This window comes from Nylanderia fulva, unplaced genomic scaffold (assembly GCF_048542155.1).
Source record: "Nylanderia fulva isolate GAGA-0341 unplaced genomic scaffold, ASM4854215v1 Scaffold23, whole genome shotgun sequence".
In the NCBI taxonomy this organism is placed as follows: domain Eukaryota; kingdom Metazoa; phylum Arthropoda; class Insecta; order Hymenoptera; family Formicidae; genus Nylanderia; species Nylanderia fulva.
In genome coordinates this window covers 269,952-290,815 of record NW_028190293.1, presented here as the reverse complement: position 1 = coordinate 290,815, position 20,864 = coordinate 269,952, and the positions used below count along the sequence as shown (strand labels likewise).

General features: G+C 39.0%; 1 protein-coding gene across 2 annotated transcripts; it reads right to left on the bottom strand.

Annotated features, from left to right (window-relative positions):
- Nucleotides 1–278: 278 nt before the first annotated feature.
- On the bottom strand, nt 279–9,157 carry GstD1 (glutathione S-transferase D1). Of its 2 annotated transcripts, none has more exons than XM_029301025.2 (6): nt 8,664–9,157; nt 1,808–2,053; nt 1,593–1,651; nt 1,385–1,526; nt 850–1,017; nt 279–770 (listed from the first exon to the last, which is right to left on the bottom strand). In XM_029301025.2, exons 2-6 carry the CDS (start codon nt 1,946–1,948, stop codon nt 615–617), a joined length of 666 nt encoding a protein of 221 aa, XP_029156858.1. In that variant the 5' UTR covers nt 1,949–2,053; nt 8,664–9,157; the 3' UTR covers nt 279–614. The 2 variants fall into 2 exon arrangements, with proteins under 2 accessions (XP_029156858.1, XP_029156857.1); XM_029301024.2 differs by lacking the exon at nt 8,664–9,157 and adding an exon at nt 3,030–3,352.
- Nucleotides 9,158–20,864: the final 11,707 nt, after the last annotated feature.

Here is a 20,864-nt window from a genome sequence, read left to right as displayed (position 1 = left end):
GATGACGAGGTACACCAGAACCTTTATGCAATTCGCCACTAACGTTATTGCCAACCCTATACTCTTTCAATTTTACTACATGAATAGATTCTTGTTAGCTTTATAAATTTCACCGTGCCTTTTACACAGAAATATCATTTTAGCACAAAAATAATTATAAAGGTGTTTAAAGCACTGGGAAAGGTAAAAAGAGATACTTATATCGAGAATCTAAATGAAAAATGCTTGTACATTAAATAATGTATTATTAGTCTAACAATAAGTAAAAATATATCAAGTATGAATATAATTATAATTTTATTTCACAAAAAGTTGTGTCGTACACTGAGAAATAAGACGTAAACATTTAAAAAATATAATTAGTTCTACATACAGAAAAATCTATTAATTAGGCTACGTATACATACCCACGGTAAAAATAAAACTATTTCAAAATATTCGCATTAATTGGTTTAAAAGGGTATGTTGTAATGCTAGAAACTCCGAAGGTAAAAAGTGAATTTAAATTCTATAAGGTAACAATGAGATTTCATGTCTAATCTCGATCTCAGGTAAACGAACTATTATCGATCCTCTACTTTAAACGCGCAAAAATATCCATAGCCATATCCACGTTAACTAGATTCTTGCAAATTCGCGTGATAGATCTCGGTAAACATTTTAACACCCATGGCGTGCACCTCTTCAAATCCGAATTTCTCGAGACTTTCCTTGCAACGATCGTAATACGCGACGACGTTTTCGTAAGGACTGATGTCAAAGTCGAAACACTGCAATAATCGGATAAGTAATCACAGAATTCTATATTTATATGCGCTCGATAAAGTCATTCCTTGCGAAGAGGCTCACCAATATTGCACATATAGTTGTACTGATAGTGAAATCAGCGATAGTCAAATTATCACCGGCGGCGAATTCTCTACCTTCGAGAAAAGAGTTGAGCACCTCGAATGATTTTTGCACTCTTTCCAAATCTGCCTCGTTAATGGAAGAAGCCAAACCTCGCACCACTGGTATCTATACATATAAATAATAATAATAATTTTGTTCATCGAGTTAAATATCGACAGAAATATTGCAATATAATTAATATTACATGAAGAATAATTATTTCAATACACTCAGCGATATATGTATACCGAGGAAATATTCCGAAAATAAAATATTTCTTCAATTAATGTGAAAATTAGATTAATGTAGTTGGACGTAAATTAACAGATATTAATTAACAGAGGGAGGAAATATTGGCTACAAAATTTATGGCTGTATAAAGATATTTAAATATATAAAATGACTACAGTGATTGTGTGAAAGATGTTGTATAGAAACTGTGTCGATTATAATATTAATTAAAAATCAGCAATAGAGATTCCACAATACGTACAAAACATTTTACAAGACTGGGATAGAGACTGCCAGCATCAAAGTACATCATTTGATCGACTATTGCTTTTTGTTTCGGATCTTTTGGGTAAAGAGAATCATTTTTTGCATATTTGTTAACTAAATAGGCCATAATAGGACGACTGTAACAATTTATATTATTCAGGTAGGGCTTAATTATAGAAAAGCGTAAAAAAAGTCTCACATACCTCTCGCACAAAATAAAGCCTTTGTCGTCGATGGTTGGTATTATATGTTGCGGATTTATCTGAGATAGAAATTATGCTTTAGAGATTTTATAATTTTGTTCCAAGTGTCTGCTTATAAGTTATATTTCGATTATGCGATTTAAATTTTATTGATTGATTTGTATTAACGATTAATAAAACACGCAAAGACAAAAGCAATAATACAATCAAAGAACCTGAACAAATTCCGGATTCATGTGCTCCCCGTTCATGACATTCACGATTTTGATGTTCAGATGGATGCCGAGAGCCTTCGCGAGTAGCATAACGGCGCGACAAGGTGGACTCGGTGGTAAGTAGTAACAGTCAATCGGCATCCCGTCGCTTGCGCTTTGCTTTTCGTCGGACCAACTGCGTACTTTATTCCCTTCGCGTTTTCTCGCGCGCTTCTCTGACTTTGCGGATCCCTCTTAATATCGTTACTATATGTATATAAACACAATTTTTATATTTGTCACTCATTAACTAATGATACATTTTTTAAATCTTTAAACAATTAAAGATTAGGTAATTTAAAATTGTAAATAAACATTATTAAAACTCATATAGTTTTGTATAAAGCTCATACAGTTTAAGTGATAGAGGTAAATGAATAAGGAAACAATCTCATAAAATTATCTGTAATAAGAATAATTAAAATTCTTTGGATAAAAACAACTTAAAAATTAATTTTTAAGTTGAAAAAAAATTATGAAAAAATTATTCAAATTCTTAGTAAATGTATGGAAAATATGTAGGAAAATAATAATTTTGATGGATTAAAAATAAAAAAATATTTGTTATTATTTCGAATTTCATTTAAAATTATTTTTAAATATTAAATTAGGAATTAGTGGAATATTAACTTTCAATAATAGATTTCAAACCTACACGTCTAATCGCAATGATATTACATAACTTCTCGTCCGTTTGTCGAATCTAGTCACGTAATTCGAAAGTAGAACACACAGGATATTTTATTGTGAAGAACTAATTTTTTAAATCACGTCTGGGAGAAAGCAATTCTCAATAAATATAATTTCGCTATTTTTCGCAAAAAAACGGTATTATGAGAAAATAAGTGTATGATCGATGTCGAAAAAGGAAACTAGATTATTAAAATGATAAATAATGTAAAAATTGACTATATAAAGTATAATGTCGTTATAGTAAACATTTAACAGAGAATAGTATTTTTCTATCAAATAAGAGCAAGTTTATTATATATACATTCTTTACTAACAAGTTGAGATTGATATTAAATACATTAATAAAGCACAGAATATTTGCGATGCGTAAATAATATGAACATCTATTATACATTTTGTGAAAACATTGATCTCATCGTTCTAATTATGGTTAATGTAGTAATTCCGTTAATTAGTGTGCCGTTAAATGGTTTTCAGATATGACCCTTACCTGCAATCCTTCACAAACTTGATTGATTGATACGAATCGATGATACTCGTTATGCATCAGTAATTAATTAGCTTATCGTTTGTTCGGGTCAATAAACTATCAGAACCGTTAGAAATATATCGCTCATCACTTCTTCAAGTGGCGAATAGGTTTTTCATGAAAAACAGCAAGCGTAAAGTATAAAAGTGAAGAAAATGCGCGCGCACAAACGATTTGCAAAGTTGCCATAGCAATAGCGTACCGCCAAACAAAACTGCGATATTCCAACGTTGACATTATCCGTTACGATCGAAAGTTCCTGGTAAGGTCGATCGATCGCTTAATAAAAACAGGAAGACCGCCCAGTGAATGTAACTTGCTGTATACTCTCTCTCTCTCTCTCTCTCTCTCTCTCTCTCTTTCTGTGACATAACAGTTATACATAAAGTAACAGAAAATGTATATACCAAGGTACATATTTTTTTCTTTACTTGATTAATAGAGTAATCCACAACTGTTTTAAAAGATATCAAAAATTTTCATCCACAAACATTCTGTGTTCGGTATATTTATTTATTTTTTATTATATAAATTCTTTAAAAATAAAATAAATTTTTTATAGATTTCGTTTAAATTTTTGCAAAAATTAAATTAAATATCAATTTAATCATTTTGACATTAAATATTCATTGATTCTCTTTTAGAGAATTGAAAATCTTGATCACACATGCAATTTTGATTGCGGTAAAACTTTTTTAATGTTATTATCCGTAGCTGTCACACGACAAAAAATACATTAAAATAGTTCTTTCTTGCAACTTTAATTACAAATTGTAATATTGTGCATAATACAGCAATTTGGAAACTGGAATGATATTTAGCATAAAGAAGAACTACGACAAGTGACTTTTTCGATTATTATTTTGCAAGAAAAATAATTTTTCATTGAAACTGTGTAATATATTGATGAGATAAATTATTCGTCAACAAGAGGGGAAAATAACTTTTGCGAGCAATTGGTAATCAATTTTTGCTCTCCAAGATTTCACAGTTATACCCGGCGATTTAGTTACGTGGATCGGCAATTATGTCGGGTATTATATTGACCATTAAAATGGGTTCCTTAATTTTCCGGGGCAAAAGTGGTGATTTCGGTGCAACGTGGCCGGCGCTTTTACGACCCCCCGTTAACGACGTATTCCCGTAATTTTCACGGTTTTGTTTGCGCCGCTCCATTCGTCTCAATAAATTTCTTTCGTTACCGCCATCACCTGGGATAGTCCTGGGCGGTCTTTGACCTCGTTTTTGGAACGAACGCGATGCGCCGTGACGATATAATTTTAATTAGCTTTAAAGGCGCGTGCGTTTGCGTCTGCGAGATGAATGGGAAGATCCTGTACAACACTGTCGTTGCGTGCCAATTCGATATAACGCGCATACGCAGACGTTGCTAATTGCTTCGGCTTAGTTCCGGAGCAATTTGCGGCGGACACGACGCCTCTATTGACCGACATGAAAGAAGCCGGGATTCGATCAGGCAATACATGAACGCACAATCAACTGTATTCCCTGCAACCGGATGTAACCAGCCGACGGTACTTAGTAGACACTTTCCTAGTCGATAGCGTGTTAGGCACGTCGGACGAATACATTTGTGGAAAATAATTTAACATCGCGCGAGCGACAGCTTACTCAAATTTAGAATAATAACGAATTAGTGTTGCTATATATAAAATTTGTCAATGATTCGTCGGGCGATAAAAATACGTAGAGAAAATCAAAGGCTTGTAAAAGATAGTTCAAAATTTTTTTTCGACTCTGTGCGTTTCCGAAATTCTTCTCGATGCATGATTCTTTGTATATATGTAGGATACCTCGTTAAACTCGCACACGAAAATGACGTTCGATACGCATGGTCGAGACTATCCACTGTCGATAACCGCTGTGGAATGGCTCCAAAGGACGAAGCTGGTTCTTCATGCGCTTGGCTGTTATCGCAGCGAGCGTCGGGCGTGTCTGTGGTGTGATTATCGATTAGCCCCGGCAAATCCACTGAGATGGAAAATGAAATAGCCGCGCGCTCGCGCCCGGCTCATCGACGGCGTCAGGGAAACGCGTGATCTATCAACCCTATCGGCGTTACGTTCATTCCGTTGTATATATACGTCCGGATAGCGCGCAACGCTCTGGTAATGTGTTTTAATAATGGGAACATAATGTGTGTGCAAAATGCGCGCCGGGCGTTGATACGTACACTCATAATCGAACGTCCGGATCTCTCGGTGTTGTACGTTTTATTGGGATTATTAACGCATATAAATGCACACACACACACACGTACACACAGAGGCGGGCGCGAGATCGGAAAATGTTGGGCGCTCGTTTCGCGTCCGGTCAATACAACCGCCATATCGGAAAATCCGACACTTTTGTTTACGGCATGCTTGAAATATTAAATGAACACCGGAGAAACGCGCAATAATTATCGCCGCGCGACACTAAAGCGCTTGTAACATTGAGCGCGCATACGTTTATTTAAATTATCCTCTTATAACAGAAATAATGCTTGGCACACAGCTAGCTGACAATATTATCCGCGCGTGTGAATATCAAATTTCGAGCTCGTCGAAGATGATCGAGCAATTAGGTCAAAAATTATCGTTGCCGATGGATTAACGAGCATTTCGACATTGATACGTCGATATTGCATTAATCGTTCGCGTTCTCGCTAAACAAAGGATAATATTATATATACACACACACATATATATATATAATATATATATATATATATATATATGTGTGTGTGTGTGTGTGTGTGTGTGTGTGTATATCGCGCGATATAATTCTCTGGTTCGACGTGCATTTATCAGCGTTTTCATTCACCGTTCAACGACGGATTTTACAAACGCGACGAATAATTATAACGCTGCCGGCGAAATGACATCCGAGCGCAATGTTGCTGAGAGAATTTGATTTCACGAGCGAAGAAATACGATTCCTTTACGCGCCATCTTTCCTTCCCTCGACGTTCCAGAACGCGAACTCGGCCAACGAAGTCAAAGCCACTTGCGTCAAAAGTAGCAAAAAGGATGTTCGAACGTCCGTCGTTCGGTAGAGGAAGCTCCTCCTGCCCCTTTCGTCCGATATCTCATGGCATCGCGATAGGTGAAAGATCAAAGCTTCAGACTGCGAATATGTGTATTGGAAGGTGCGTGTTGCGACAGGAGCGTCGCTTTATACCATTCCAACCCGTTCCGCCGTTGTCACTCGAGAAGTAGCAAAGATGTTACCAGTTCCAACGAGCTCCAAGGAGTTACGAACTCCGTGTTACTTCCTGTTCGCTTTCTCGCTACGCCGTCAGGGGAATCGGTTGTTACGTGACGCGATTCCTATGCCGGAACCGTGTGGTCTGCGTTACGTCTAAACTAAAAAAAAAAAAAAAAAAAAAAAGAAAAAGTAGAAAGGGATTTCTTACTTTTTTATCCTTGACGCTGCCGAGACGATAGTTACATTGGAGTCAAATGGCGTGTGTTATTTGGTAAAAGCTTTTGTAAGATATATACGGTTCATTTCATCCGATGGAATTTTTTTCTCCTACATCGCGAAAATATTAGAGGAATTTTTCCTCGGAACAAAACATTTTGTATATACGTACAAACAAATGGAATATTATTAGAATCGATCTCTATATGTTTATTATACGGGAGACACTTAATTTCGTTCTATTTATCATTCTCTAAAGTTTGCGCCAGTATGATCTCTTCTCGCATCTTGTGAAAGTGGAGTGAGTTGTACACGGATCAATGGTCATAATTGGAGAATTACCCTTCGACATGAAAATGCAAACGTCATAGTTAGTCGACGAGACATTACTTTGAGAAACTCGAGCTCTTGGAAATAATTTTCGACCGGTAAGGAAACTTTACGGACTCGCGAAAGTTATTTCATACTACTTTGATGCAGCGCGCACTCTCCCGCTCGACGATGCCCCTAGCACGGCTATACAAAGACACTTGAGTTACGAAGTTGGCAGATTACAACAAACTTCTCCCGCAATATGTAACTTATAGAATTTACAGATACCTCGACGGAAACGGTCGAGAACCGTCGGCCGACGTATCCCTTACATCTGGGCTTACCGTATAAGCCTAATTTAGGCTAATGCCAAGTGTCTATATCTATGCTGCTTCGGTGATGTCGGCGATTCGTTCGATTTGCTCGTTGGATGTACATTATTCAGCTGATAATTACTATCCTGCGTTAATTATAGAATTTGCCCAACTAAGTTTAATAAGAAATAATCTCTTTCGTTGTAGTTTCGAAACAAGACAACTTGAAGATATACGAAGCGTTGATGAAGGAATACCGGGACTTGCAAAGTTTTACAATTATGAGTCAGATTGTATCGATGTGTTTTGCTTATATTTAGTTCGACTAGCTAAGAGCGTTGTTCCCTATTGTCGAACTCACGATTCGATAATATAATCGCAGTTTGACCCCGCGTAAAATTTAGCCTCGCACTTGCTCTAGGGTCGAATCTATATTTAGATACAATGGAATTGGAATTATATTTAGGATCGAATCTGCATCTAGACCTAATTTCCCTCGTTTGTTCGCAATTATTTCTTCTTCCTCGCTAATCAATACCAAGTTTTAGTAACGTACGTGCATAAAGGAATTGGTCATCCTTCGAGATACATGTATACGCGCACACGGACATTAACACGCGACGGGCAACGACGACACTAGGGACCAATGGCGGCAGCTAACTCCTCGTAACGACGCGTGTAGTGGAAACGCGTGTAAGCAAATGGACAAGTACAAAATACACGGTGGAGCATAAACGAGCTATACCGCGATTCGCTGGAAGCTACGGCCCGCGCTGTGCACTGATCTAAAAGCCGAATAAGCACCCGCTGGCTAATGAAACAGCTAATCATACGTGCACCACCGTGGTATCATGTTTTATTACGCGTATATGTATACGTACGCTAGAGCGCGCGCGGATGCCTTTGGGAAGTATTATGCGTAGCGCAAAAAGGGGATTTTTTAATTCAATGTTGCGCCCGATATTTCGCTATCTCGCATACGAGACGAATAATCTCCAAGTCGATGCTTAATACCCGGTATATTCCTACCCCATATCGCATCCGCATTCTTCTTTTATGACTGGCGAAGGAGAAGTTGCGTGCGAAAAGTGCGAGCGAGCGAACAATGTTTGCATAATGCCATAATAACGCGACGTTGTTGTAATAGAAGCGCACGCGCGCTTTTATTCCAGCATATCGTATATACGAGAGATAGAGAGGGAGAGAAAGAGGGAAATTGCATATATAATGCGCTCTCTCTCTCTCTCTCTCTCTCTCGTCCGCGCGTAATTAGCATAAGACTCCCGGTCCCGGACGACATTATCGCTTTCGTCGGGTCGCGCTTATCAGCATCGCGAGTTGCATCGCGAACAATTGTTAAGCACCGAGGCACAAGGCACGTGTAAGTCAATATGTAATTCCTGGGCCATTCTGGTGAACTGCGACGTTATTGAAACGCGACTGATTACTGATGGAATATTCACGATTTCGCGACTGTATACATCTACGTCGCCTGCCACGTACATGCACACATGCTGTATATTTCAACGGAATTTGTACATACACCGTTTGGCTCCCTCCCTTAATCAAACAGCAGATGCAACCCCGTCAGAGATCCTCCCTCGTCAACGTCCTTGTCGCTGTACGAATATTCCTCGTGTCATAAAGTCGTTACTCCCAGGCCGAAGAGCCTGGTATACGCGATGATACTTGGAGAAGACACCATTTCTGTCACGCGCCCGGCCGATTGGTCGGAGAGACGCGTGCTCGCAATCCACTGGAGTAAATTCCGCTGATCTCTCTCCGAGTTCTTTTTCTTCGCGACACACGGAAGTCGCAGATGTGCCTACGCGCGCGCGTCGAGCAAATCCGGGGCCAAAAAGGAAAGAGGCCAAAGTAGCGGGAGAGAACGAGGAGGACTCAAACTTTGCGTTCTCTTTCTCTCTTTCGGTCTTTATTTCATTCTCTCTTCTCCCGCGCCGGTGTTCTCTTATCTATGTAACCATTCGGCACAGTATCCTACTTTACTCTTCCGCGTGCGAAACTCCAGCGTTTTGACAGCGAGGCGCGCGGGAAACGAATCTCCGGCTACATCCCCTTGGCTGGGAGAAATCCTTCGCGTTTCGTCATAGTCACCCAATTCGCGGCGTATGCGAATGCGCGCGCGGGATAAAATATGCTCGACCAACCTACCTACGCTTACGAACGTTATCCGCACGCGCGGGTGTTACTAGGATATTTACGATATTTCGGGATTGCGGAGTATCGGCTTCTTGCGCGGGAAATATCCGACAACGTCAAATACTTTTGGGGGAAAATATTATCGAGAAACGCATCGACGTGTTTTCGTTTTTAGGAAATTATCGTCAAATAGATTCAAATAATCCCTCTCACGATTTTCGCGATATTTGATATTTTACATTAAACGAATAAAAATTTCGATATTAAATTCGGAGCGTCATCAAAGTAATATTTCAGACGCACTTTGTTTCGACAGCATCGATATTTCGGGGGATTTGGCTTCTGAATATTTTACATCACTTTATTTTATTCAATATCGCCACGTATCCGTCTTTAGGGAAAGTGTCGCATGAATTTATTTATATTTTGCGCGGAATGAATAGAAAAACATCGCCGCGGCGATCGGTGTCCTATTAAATTAAATTTAAAGCGTCTTCGCAGGGCGGCGCGTTACTTCCGTCTTCGCAGACACGAAGCCGGAAGTGGATATTGCCGCTACCCTCTCGTTCGCCGCGCTTACTAAATTAGTACCGTCTCCATCCCCCGCGACCTGTTCCTTATCTGTAACCACCATGCCGTTACCACGCGGACCGGTATCCAGTATATCATCCGACCGGCACCCTCCATGGACTTTGTGCTCGCTTCCTCTCTCTCTCTCTGCCTTTCACTCACGCATACCGGTGTGCATACAACCAGCTACGGATTCGATTGCGACGTACCACCAATGCGCTGGTTAGGCAGGTCTGCTCGGAACATATGCCTCGGTATTAATTTCCTCGGTATTAGTCTGCCAATATGCTCGTTTTAACAAGCGTATTCAACATTTTAGGCAACCGCGCAAATATCTATTAACCTTTCGAATGAAATGTGCCTTTGCCTCTATTTACGTAGCGATCATTTATAGACTGTCCGAAAATTATATTAGTGTTTGTTCTTCTTTGTAGGATCGAGAGAGATAAATCGCTAGAGGATCGTTCGAAATTAATTAGAAATTATTTCGTTTTCGATTAATTTTTTTCTTCATTCTCGCACAAAGCTTTAAAGTATTATAAAGGCCTTACAAAAGTACTATTTTGATGAATACATCAATGCATTTAGTATGCATTTAACATTTTATATGTAAGAGCATCACGGACTACAATACGTAAAATACTGCATGGAGTATGTCATAAAGAAAAACTATAAAAACAGTTTTCACGATAAAATGCAATCATTAATAAGATCCTTATAAAAGTTTATGTCCGTCGTTAAATCTTAGCGTTGATTCTAAAGCGCACGAGGTAAGTTAGCTTTTTCAAACAATCTGAATATTACAAGCGCGCTGAAGTTGTTTCTCGTGTTGTCTCTCTGTGTACAAATATCTCCTTATATTTATATAGATATATACTATTGAAAGCGACATAATTCTTCTTTATTGCAAGTTTTTTTTTACAACAAGGGCTTAGCAAAGTTGAAAGATTTAGTTGTAAATCATTGTTCGAATTTAAATAATTGCTTGCATTTTTCAATTTTCAAGGATAAGTATCAGTTAAAAATGTTGGAAACGTAATATACATATTACAATTTTTAAAACAGATTATTAAATCTTCATACATGTATTTATTGTATATTTTCAACCAGCCAATTTTTTCATCTCCTTAAATTTCTTTCCCAGAATTGTTCCCAAACAACAGAAATAAGTATTCAAATGCGTATTATGAATACGTTTTTCCGCGATCGGGAGCAAAATCAGAGGAAAGAACACTTCATATCCAGTTGGAGGAAAATTGCGCGCAACGTTACTATTCTTATGTAGACGCGAGTTGACGTATGCGTCGATGTAAAGCCAAAGAAATGTCATTGTAAAAATGTGGAAAACTGAACGAATGAAAAAGGAACGTGGATAAAAGAACGACACAAACGCGCATACTACATCGAGGACACGAGGTTGGAAGCAACGAGCGTGACAGTTAATAGAAAACGTTCTAAGCGGCACAATGACATGGATCCGACAGTAGTGGCCATTAAGTGTTGAAAGAAATGGTACATCGAACGCGAATAATCGAAACAAGAGTCGCTAAAAAAGACAAGTATCATCCAATTGGCAAAACGCCCGCAACTGGCAGAGAAAAAGGAGGATCCGAAGAAACTACACTTGATTTCTGATTAATAAAACGCTATATATATAATACGGGAGATAAAGCGATATAGTGATGTATACGTCGCGAGATATAGAGTACAATCGAGGATGCGAGGAGAGAGTAGAGAGAAAGCCACTATACAGGGCTACGTGTTGCGGTGGTGAGAGACACGGTCCGGGACTGTGGATGGGGGTGGCTGGGGCCTCAGAGATATACGCAGCGAGAAGGAGATAAAACGAGAGACGGGATAGAGAGGCTGGCTCTCTCTCTTCATACACACGCGCGTGTACGGTGTACGCGTAAAGAGCGACGCGTGTTGTCTCATGGTCACGCGTGTGCGAGATACGTAATGGGTTGAAGAGAATAAAGAGGGCGCAGTCGCGAAGCCGGAGCCACCCTCGTGACCCCCAGCAGGCAGCGCCGGCGTCGGCGGCGTCGGCGGCAGCGGCGGCGTCGGCGTCCTCAACCACCGTCCCGAGGAGGCAGCGAGTTCGACTCGTGTCGGGTTACGGGCTGCACACCGTTCGTTCACCTCGCGATACGGGGTGTTTGCGCTCAAGCGACGAGGGCGCGCAATTTTCTTTCGTCACCCCCTTTCATTCACATCGGTGACGATCGGTTGTACTTTCCACGCTGCCTATAGCCTCGCGTTAGCATATTCATCCGAGACATTTAAGACGTACGATCAGCGAAACACGAATCGACAGTTGCTGAGAGAAACATATCTATATTATAGTGTATGCGATTTATCGGATAGGAGAGAAGAGAGTAGGAAACGAATTAGGGGACTGCTCGCTCTGACACGGTGGAGGATGATCCGAGTGAAGAAGGAACTTGAAGACTCTATCTGAGGGAAAACGATATAAAACCCCCGATGCCCCGGTGTTGAAACCTGTGATTTATACCCCACGATTCTAAGTTTCACTCCTGACCCGCGGGAAGAAAGAAGAGAAGAAAGTGTGGCATAGGTGTACGTGTAGGTGTGTGTGTGTATGTGTATATTCTCCGGTATGACCAGTCACGAGTGAGGCTCCGATACCCGACATCCATTCTCGCGGAATCACACGGACACGTAAGTGCTGATTGCCTTTCGTTCTTGCCGTCTTTATATAGCGTGGTCTTTATTACCTCGGTAAACGCGCCGGCGAGAGATAGAGAGAGAGGCGTAAAGCGGAATGAGTTTTGTTCGTTCGCGCAGGAGTCTGTGTATAATTGCTCAAGTTGGAGGACTTATGCCAAGACGTTTGCCGAGGGACGGATAATTTTATCAGCTGAAAACGTTCTCAACAACTCATTACAATTTTCATTCAAAGTATCTAAATACAATTATACAACAATAATCTCATTTCCTCGACAATCGAGAAGATAACTCGTAGGTTTAAAAATGGAAATCGAGTAGCAAATTCGGAATACATCATCTCTTGATGTCATGGAAAACTTTGCTGCGTCTCTGCATTACTATTTATATTAATCTTCTTAAACGTTTTCAAACAAGAAATTAAATTGTTCGCGATGCTAAAGCAATAAGTTATATTTCTTTGCGAGTATAAAGTTTCAAGGAGGATGTTTTTATTGTTGTAAAAAAAAAAAAAAAAAAAAAAAAAACAGAATGTTGTATTTGGCATTTAATTGATATTTGATATGCATTTTTTAATCAAAGTCGAAGCAGCTTGGCAGCGGTTGTAACAATTTCAATCGAATTTTGATTGCTCGCTACAAAATTATGTTATAAATACAAGAAACCATGATTGCTGTTATTCGTGTAGTTAGTGTAAACACTACATCAGAATTTCAATATTCTATATAGAAAAATATTTATTTTTAATTACAAACTATTATGAAACATAAATTTTTAATCTCCTTTCTTTTTCTTCTCGAATATAATATTTTACAACTTGGATTGAAATAGAGAAATTAACATTCTTTTAATCCAAGGATTAAAATATTTTATAGATATAAAAAAGTTGTCTTTTCTTCTCTTCATCGAAAACCAAAACGAGTCTTGAGAAAATGGTTCTCCAGTTTCTCGGTATTCTACTTTTATGTATGCAATTGCACTATCTAAATAAAGGGGAAATGATCATCGTGATCATTTATTAACTTTTACAAATATAAGAAAGTAACAATGAAAATTTCTGCTCTGTTTCGCCAAACTACAAGTTTGATAATTTTCTGACTCTTCCGTCTCGAGTATTGCGGAATGTTAGAATTGCCATTTGTTACAATCGAGTTTAAGCTTCTCTAGTCTTAATTCACTGCTTTCCTTGCGAACGCTGCATCCAATTTATACCGCTCTTCAATGAAATCAGAGAGAATTTCACAAAAGAACTTAATTTAGAACCCTATATTATATGTTTTAGAAATATATATATGTATACACATAAATGACATAAATCTCTCATACAGACAAATCGTACGCATTTATTTATAAAGATTTAAAGAAGACTATTAACCGTCAAAGGGGCGATAAATCGTTGTATAACGACTATTTTATTGTCGTATAAAATAGCCATTATACATCGATCTTTCGATGATATCGATCGAATAGAGGCTTATAGCTGAGCGTCGTTTAAAGATAATTTCGCTTGTTTTTTTCCCCATCAGACGCGCGTAGATTGGCGTTGCGTAATCATTGCCCTGTGATTTTCCAAGCTTTGGGCTGCGGAAGTTGGTTGAATCGTCTAATTGGCAACCAGGCATCGCTTTGATCCGGAAATTGCAATCTCTGTTGTCTCGAGCGCGGTTAAATTGTTCTCAACGCTGTCTATTTGCGCGGCGCATTATCGTTAAACGAAACAATTGGTCCCGCGTGTCGGGGGCTCCACGACACCCCCGTATCTAAAGCGTTTAAATAAATTTTAAACTTTTTAAACGTCTCCCTAACGGAAGATAAATTATTACGAATCTCCGCGTTAAACCCACGTGGCGGCAGCCCGGGGATGCACAAGGAATACATTAATGCGAGATGCATCGCCCTCTCTCTCTCTCTCTCTCTCGACTCCGGTGAACGCAAAACTAGCATCTGCGTTATCCCTGAGAAACGCAAAATCGCTTAAGTGCGTCTTAAGCGGGAAGGCGAAACTTTCGCTATATCCGTCTGACAGTTATCCGATATATTACACGGCGGGATACCCGATATATTATGCGCGGTTACACATACATATACACTCGCTGTCTCGACTATGAAACCGTCGGCGGATAATTTTATTTTAGCACGCGAATTTCCCTCGCGCGCTATATCAAAAAGAGGATATTGCGCTCTTTCTTTCGCCGACCGGAAGTTGATATTCGAATCGACGCGAATGAAATCGGGGGTGATTGGACGTAATGATATTACGTGCTATAAATTTTACTTTGCTTTAAAGAGAGAGAGAGAGAGAGAGGGGGCTGGGGAAAAGCGGTAACTCTTGAATCATCGACCGATGTGGCAGACGTGCGTTGGCCTCCCTCTCGCACGGGCTTTCATCCCGTTACACGCTCTAATGTGCGCCCGCTGCGGCTGCATCTGCCAGGTCTCCGAATTCGCAAACACGCTTCGCTCCGCGGCTTTGTGTAATTAATCGACGTTTCCGTCAACGGCACCTTTTCCAAAGTCGAACGGCAATCTTCCCACGAAATTTCATTCCTTCGCCAAAGTATCCAAATTTTCGCCAAAACTGGATTATACCACCAGCGATAACGTAACTCGTACTGCGATTCTTCGAGAACTTATGATAAAAGCAAAAAAAAAAAAAACAGAACACGTAAAATTTTAAGAGCGTTGTTCGGTTAGCGATAATTGAAACAAATATCTTCGTGTGGGTTGTATTTTTTATTTCATTACTTTATCGTTTTATTATATCTTCATTCTCTCAATCTTGGGGAAACTCTTAGGAAAGTACCCGGCATGAAGGTTCTACATTTTGATTAACTGTTTTGCCATCGATATATGGAGGAGTCGGATTACAGACTTTGAACTTTGCAAGTTTCTGCATTATAGTGCAAGCTTATGTAAAAAAATAGCTGATGACCATATGGTTTGCAAGCACGGCAACCCGGTTGTCGTATATACGCCACCGGGCAATATTCTATTCCGCAAGTTTTCCCGGGAGAAAAATTTTACAGCAAAGCTATGCAATAGACTGGGAAATTTGATCCAGCAAATTCGGAGCAACGTTATTCCAATCGCAGTATATTTCCATTATTCTGGCAATGTTTTTGTCAGCATAATCGATCTTAATTATTAAGAACGAATGCATATATATATATAAAATATCGATAGCAACAAATTGCCGTATGATAAAACATATATTCCAATTGTCCCGAATATATGAAATATAAATTAACTTGTTGCTGTCTCATAATTATCGCCAACGATATTTTTTAATAATATAAGCTATAATCGCTAAATATACATATTGCTAATTGCAGAGAATATGCTGCTTGTAATAAATTTATTACAAGTAAAGTGCAGCTCTCGAGTGCAGCTATACTCGCATACACTCTTGCTCCTGAAGAAAGTAACTGTATAGTGGAGAGCAATGAGAATTGACGATACCATCGCTTTCCACAAGCATCCTTGTTCGTCGTCATCAGGGGGTCATGTCGTGGCTAGATAGAAACGACGACGCCTGCAGGTGCTGAGCGAACTATTGTATTCTACAGTCGCCGCAGAAATAAATTAAAAGAACTTGACATACCGTGAGATTGAGTTTGTAACGTTTTAAAACTAAGAATTATATTTAAAATGTTGGGATTCTTTATTTTGTTGCCTTTTTATGCTCTCGATAATTTAAGCACGAGTTTGTATTCTTCTTCTCAAAATAGATTTAATCTCTCTCTCTCTCTTTTCATACAAAGCGCAAAAAATGTTGGCTACAGCTAAATTAAGTAGTTACTGTCAAACATTCGCGAAACAAAAACTTATTACAACTTATCTTAATTCTTATAATGAATGGAATACTAGATAATTTTGTTAGAAGAATTATAGTAGAGGGTAGAGAAGAAAAAGTATAAAAAAGATTTGCCTATGATTTAGCGGAAAGAATTCTTGCAAAATACATATAAATGTGCCGTCGCGGCACATAAATTGTGTTACTTTTTTAATAAAATAGCAATTACTATTAACTATTATATATATATATATATACATTACTTTTTCTATATTTACCTTTACAGACATTATTGCGGATTAAGATTGCAATAAACTAAGAATTGCAATGTACTAGGTTTTCTGCAAACGATACTTAAAACTCGTAAACGTAGCAATCTCTCGGTAATCACCTGTTTGCACCGGTTTGCACTTGTCAGTGCGACTGACGTCGCTTTCGCTCTGGAGACATTTAGAGATTATTTCATCTCGCGAAGCGGAATGACGTTGAGAGTCGGAGGGAAATTTTTCGGATGTATTATTTTGCGCGCTATATATGTCTCTGTTTCGCGCTTTAAAGATCGTCGGGATGGAAACTTGCGCGATTCTTGCGATTTAAGATTAATTACGGCGAGATATATATATATATATATATATATATCCTCGAGCTCTCGTTAATATTCGATTCGCAAACTGCGAGCGGGATCAATGCGAGATGAGAAAGCAGTTCGCGATGATGGATGGAATGCGACGTAAATCTTATTTGCTCCTATCTATGTCCATATTGTAACGTCTCCCTGCCAATATTGTTCTCTTTCGTATGCAACTTTTAACAGCAGGGATGTGTCGCTGTCACGCAGGCTTTTCTCTATCCCGTATATATCCGCTTTTCCCGTGCATGCACGGATCTGCAAAGAGGTGACGAACTTATATAAGTGATAAGCGTGACTCTCTTCTCTCTTCTCTTGTGGGTGGCTGCGAATATCGAAATAGTCTAATGCGCATACTTTCGACGTCGCGAGATTTCGCTACGCCAGAGAAAAACCGTCAAATGTCGTTCGCTCTCATATAAGATGAATGCGCGACGTAGAATGTGTCAAAACTTTCGATGCTAATACAGAGAGAGAGAGAGAGTTTTTCCCTCGTATCTTCTTGGCTCGCAAAAAGTGCGAGTCTTGTATTTTCGATCCTTTAAAACACGAGAACGAGTATAGAGCGCCTCGTCACTTTGGCCGATATGAAAACCAAGTGATTATATCTTGAAGACAGAGATCGGTGTTTGAAATGTTCCGCATCGATAGATCGTATGATTCGAGGGATGATCGGTTACATCGATATTTTATGAAGAAAGGAGCGAAAGATGAATCGAAACGTTGAAATTAAAGATTGAAAATAGTGCATTCTAAAGTTTATTTTGCCGAGAGAATACACAAGTTTTCTCCGTTATATAATTGTCAATAGATTCCGTGAACACATATATTTAAGATTGATCGCGCTCATACATTTAGCACAGAATTAGATTTCCGATACCGAGAGTAACGAGAGAGAATATGAATTTGCTTCTGTGTTATACTCTGTCTAAATTGATTCTTGTCGCTGATCTCTCTCTCTCTCTCTCTCTCTCTAGCAAATGAAGGAGAAACGGTCGAGAGGATATATCCGCTGACAAGCTTGCGAGGGATAACGTCGCCCAGAAAGCGTAAAGGTAAAGAGCCCGTTCTCTCGGGAGGCTCGTTTCGCGCCGTCGTAAATCACGGCGAAGGTCTCGTCGACTCTTTGACGCGTTTTATAACGCTTTAAAACTGACCATTAATTATCGCGGGGGCGAATGCGCGTTCCGCGGAAGCGTAAGCGTGTATATATACGCACGCCCGTGTGATACAAGGGTTTGTATGGGTGTACATACCGGGTTCACATAAATCTTGAGCGTACAGCTGTCGCTATGCCGGCCACGTTCGAGGAATAAATTCGCCGGGGGAAAGAATCGCGCGCTTTCTGGCTGCTCTACGTGTTCGAGTTTGGAAGTGACGCGGCCGGTTCGATCAAGGACGCTCTCGAGAAGAGACGCTTTATTTCCTATAGTTCATTATACGGGCTGTGTAATATCGTTGTCGATAATAATCGATCCCTAATTGGATCGCATTTTCGAGCCCTTCTTCCATCATCTCTCATTTCGTAAATTTCGCTCGCTCTCTCACCGCGATAAATAATTCAGTTTCTTCCCCACCTCCTCGCTAGATATGCGAGTTCTATTTAAACCGATTGTTAATATATAATATCTCGCTCGGCGTGCGTAATAACAGAGAACAATGCTGCGGTGTTTTCCCCTCTTCTCCCTCCACCCACCCCTCTTCTAGAGGGTGGATAACGTTGCGGTGTAATAACGATCGGTCGGTGAAATGCATCAAAGTGAAATTCACGGCGGATCGCAGGACAAATGTACGATTCGTTACCAAGTGGCACGAGCCGCGGCACCGCAAAAGTGTTAATGGCGCGCGAGTGCATTTCTGCGCGCATGAATATGCATCGCTGGATATATACCGAACAATAGCGCATTACGACCGAGAAGGCACTGGCAAAGTGAGTCTTGGCCGGAGGGAAAGAGCGGAGAAATAAATCTTCCGCGGTCCTCAAATTAAGATGAGAGAGAGAGAGAGAGAGAGAGGAGACATTCGCTCCTTAATGCGCCGACATGATTCCGCGAATGCTAATGCGTTTTTCTTTTTTTTTTTTTCCTTTTTTAACCGCGGATCCAATGTATGATAACGATCCGCGATAACGATCATCTCGCGCACGTGCCTTCTCTTCCGGCTTTTTCCCCAAACTTATTGCACCGTCACTAATCGATTCATATCAACATTTTATAGATCTTACGCATCATTCTCCGCACGATCGCGCAATTTTCTACGTAAGATGGCTTGAGAAAAAGAGAGAAAAGGAAATATGTGCCGTTTATTATGTTTAAACAGCCATATTCTCTTGAAACATCTTTTATATTCGGCATGTGTAATTAACATTTTTTGTACAAATTTATATAAATCAACTCTTACACGAGAACTTGAAGAATTTATCCAAGATATTTTCCTCGACAATTTTCTCTCATGCACGAGTGCTTAAAAAAATGTTACATTCATTTGTCGACAAATTTGCGACGTTTATAAACCTACGTATATACATGGAAGCACGGTAACGAAACGTTATAAAATTTTAGTACAAGTCGATAAAAATTGGCGTTGATCGAATTATTCGCTATTATTTCGTGTCGCGCGTTTCGCGCGTTAGTATATCGTAATGTTTAAAACAATTCGAAAACTCTTTTCCGCCGGTGGCGCGATCGTTAAGCAGCGCGCGATTAGTAATGTTTCTCGATATATATTCAACGGGTTTTAAACGGGCATCGGAATTTTCAACGAACGAGCGTTCTCTCTTATTCGGCTAACATGGCGTTTTTCGCAGCGGGAAGCGGCCGATGATGTTCGACGCATGCGACTCGTTGCAAGAGCTTAATATGCATCGGCCGTTTCCCCCTCGAAACTTCGCACGGTATCAATCACGTTTTATTGGCCCCGGCACTCTGTCTATACATTTTTTCACGATGCACACATGGTATATATATATATATATATATATATGTATAATACGTGCTACCCGATATGACGCGTGCCTGCCGCTTTATTTCCGATTCATCGATAGTAACAATAGATGGAAAATCTGCTCAAATGAATTTTCTCTATTCTCGATCGAGGATAGGCTGGTATATGCCGTTTCTTTCCTAATTTAATTTAAAATCTCGAATAACATTTTTTTCACTCTCTCATCTCTCATCCATTTATCAATTCTTTAATTTTTAACATACTGCGAATACAATATTTTTGTTACGTAATTTTACCAAGGGATGGTTTATGTATATTTACCTTTGTTCAAATCTTTACATCGTCTACGCACGTATCAATCAAAATTTTCACTTTGAAAGCTCTTTCAATTATTCACGTGGGATGTGAAAAATATGTTACATTTTTTGAAATTTAATAAATTTTACAAAAGTTTTTTATTGATCGAGCGCTTTTATCCGTTCTCAAACTGAACGTTGCATCGACTAATCGATATAAAAAGATGCATATTCCATGCCGACAATAGATGCAATACACAATCGATGCAAAGTTACGTCAAGTGTAAAATACACACGAATAAGAACGTTTGTTATTTATCATGCCGTCGAAAATATACGGTAAATTTACTGTATACGTTATATGAAAATTTAAATTTTCACAAAATTATATGTAACATTATTATTAAAATATTATATTAATTAATTTTTTTTTAATTTAAATCCAGCTTTAGAATCATTTAACTTTGATCTTAAAATCATATACGTGTATGAAAGTTATACTTTTTTTATAATAATTGTGTTGTAAAACGATGGTAAAAAATTGTATAAAGTGTAAGTGATAAAGTATGTGATAAATATAAGTAATAACAATTCTTTGTTTCTTGTTATATTAAATAATCATATATTAATATATTTTATTTTTTTTTTAGAATTTAGAAGATAATA

Bases quoted from the DNA above. Each gene is read 5' to 3' on its own strand.
- GstD1 (XM_029301025.2), bottom strand. From the start codon at position 1,948: ATGCCGATTGACTGTTACTACTTACCACCGAGTCCACCTTGTCGCGCC. The intron at 1,018-1,384 runs GTACGTATTGTG...TTATATGTATAG, and splicing joins CCAGTCTTGTAAAATGTTTT to ATACCAGTGGTGCGAGGTTT. The intron at 771-849 runs GTGAGCCTCTTC...CGATTATTGCAG, and splicing joins CAACTATATGTGCAATATTG to TGTTTCGACTTTGACATCAG.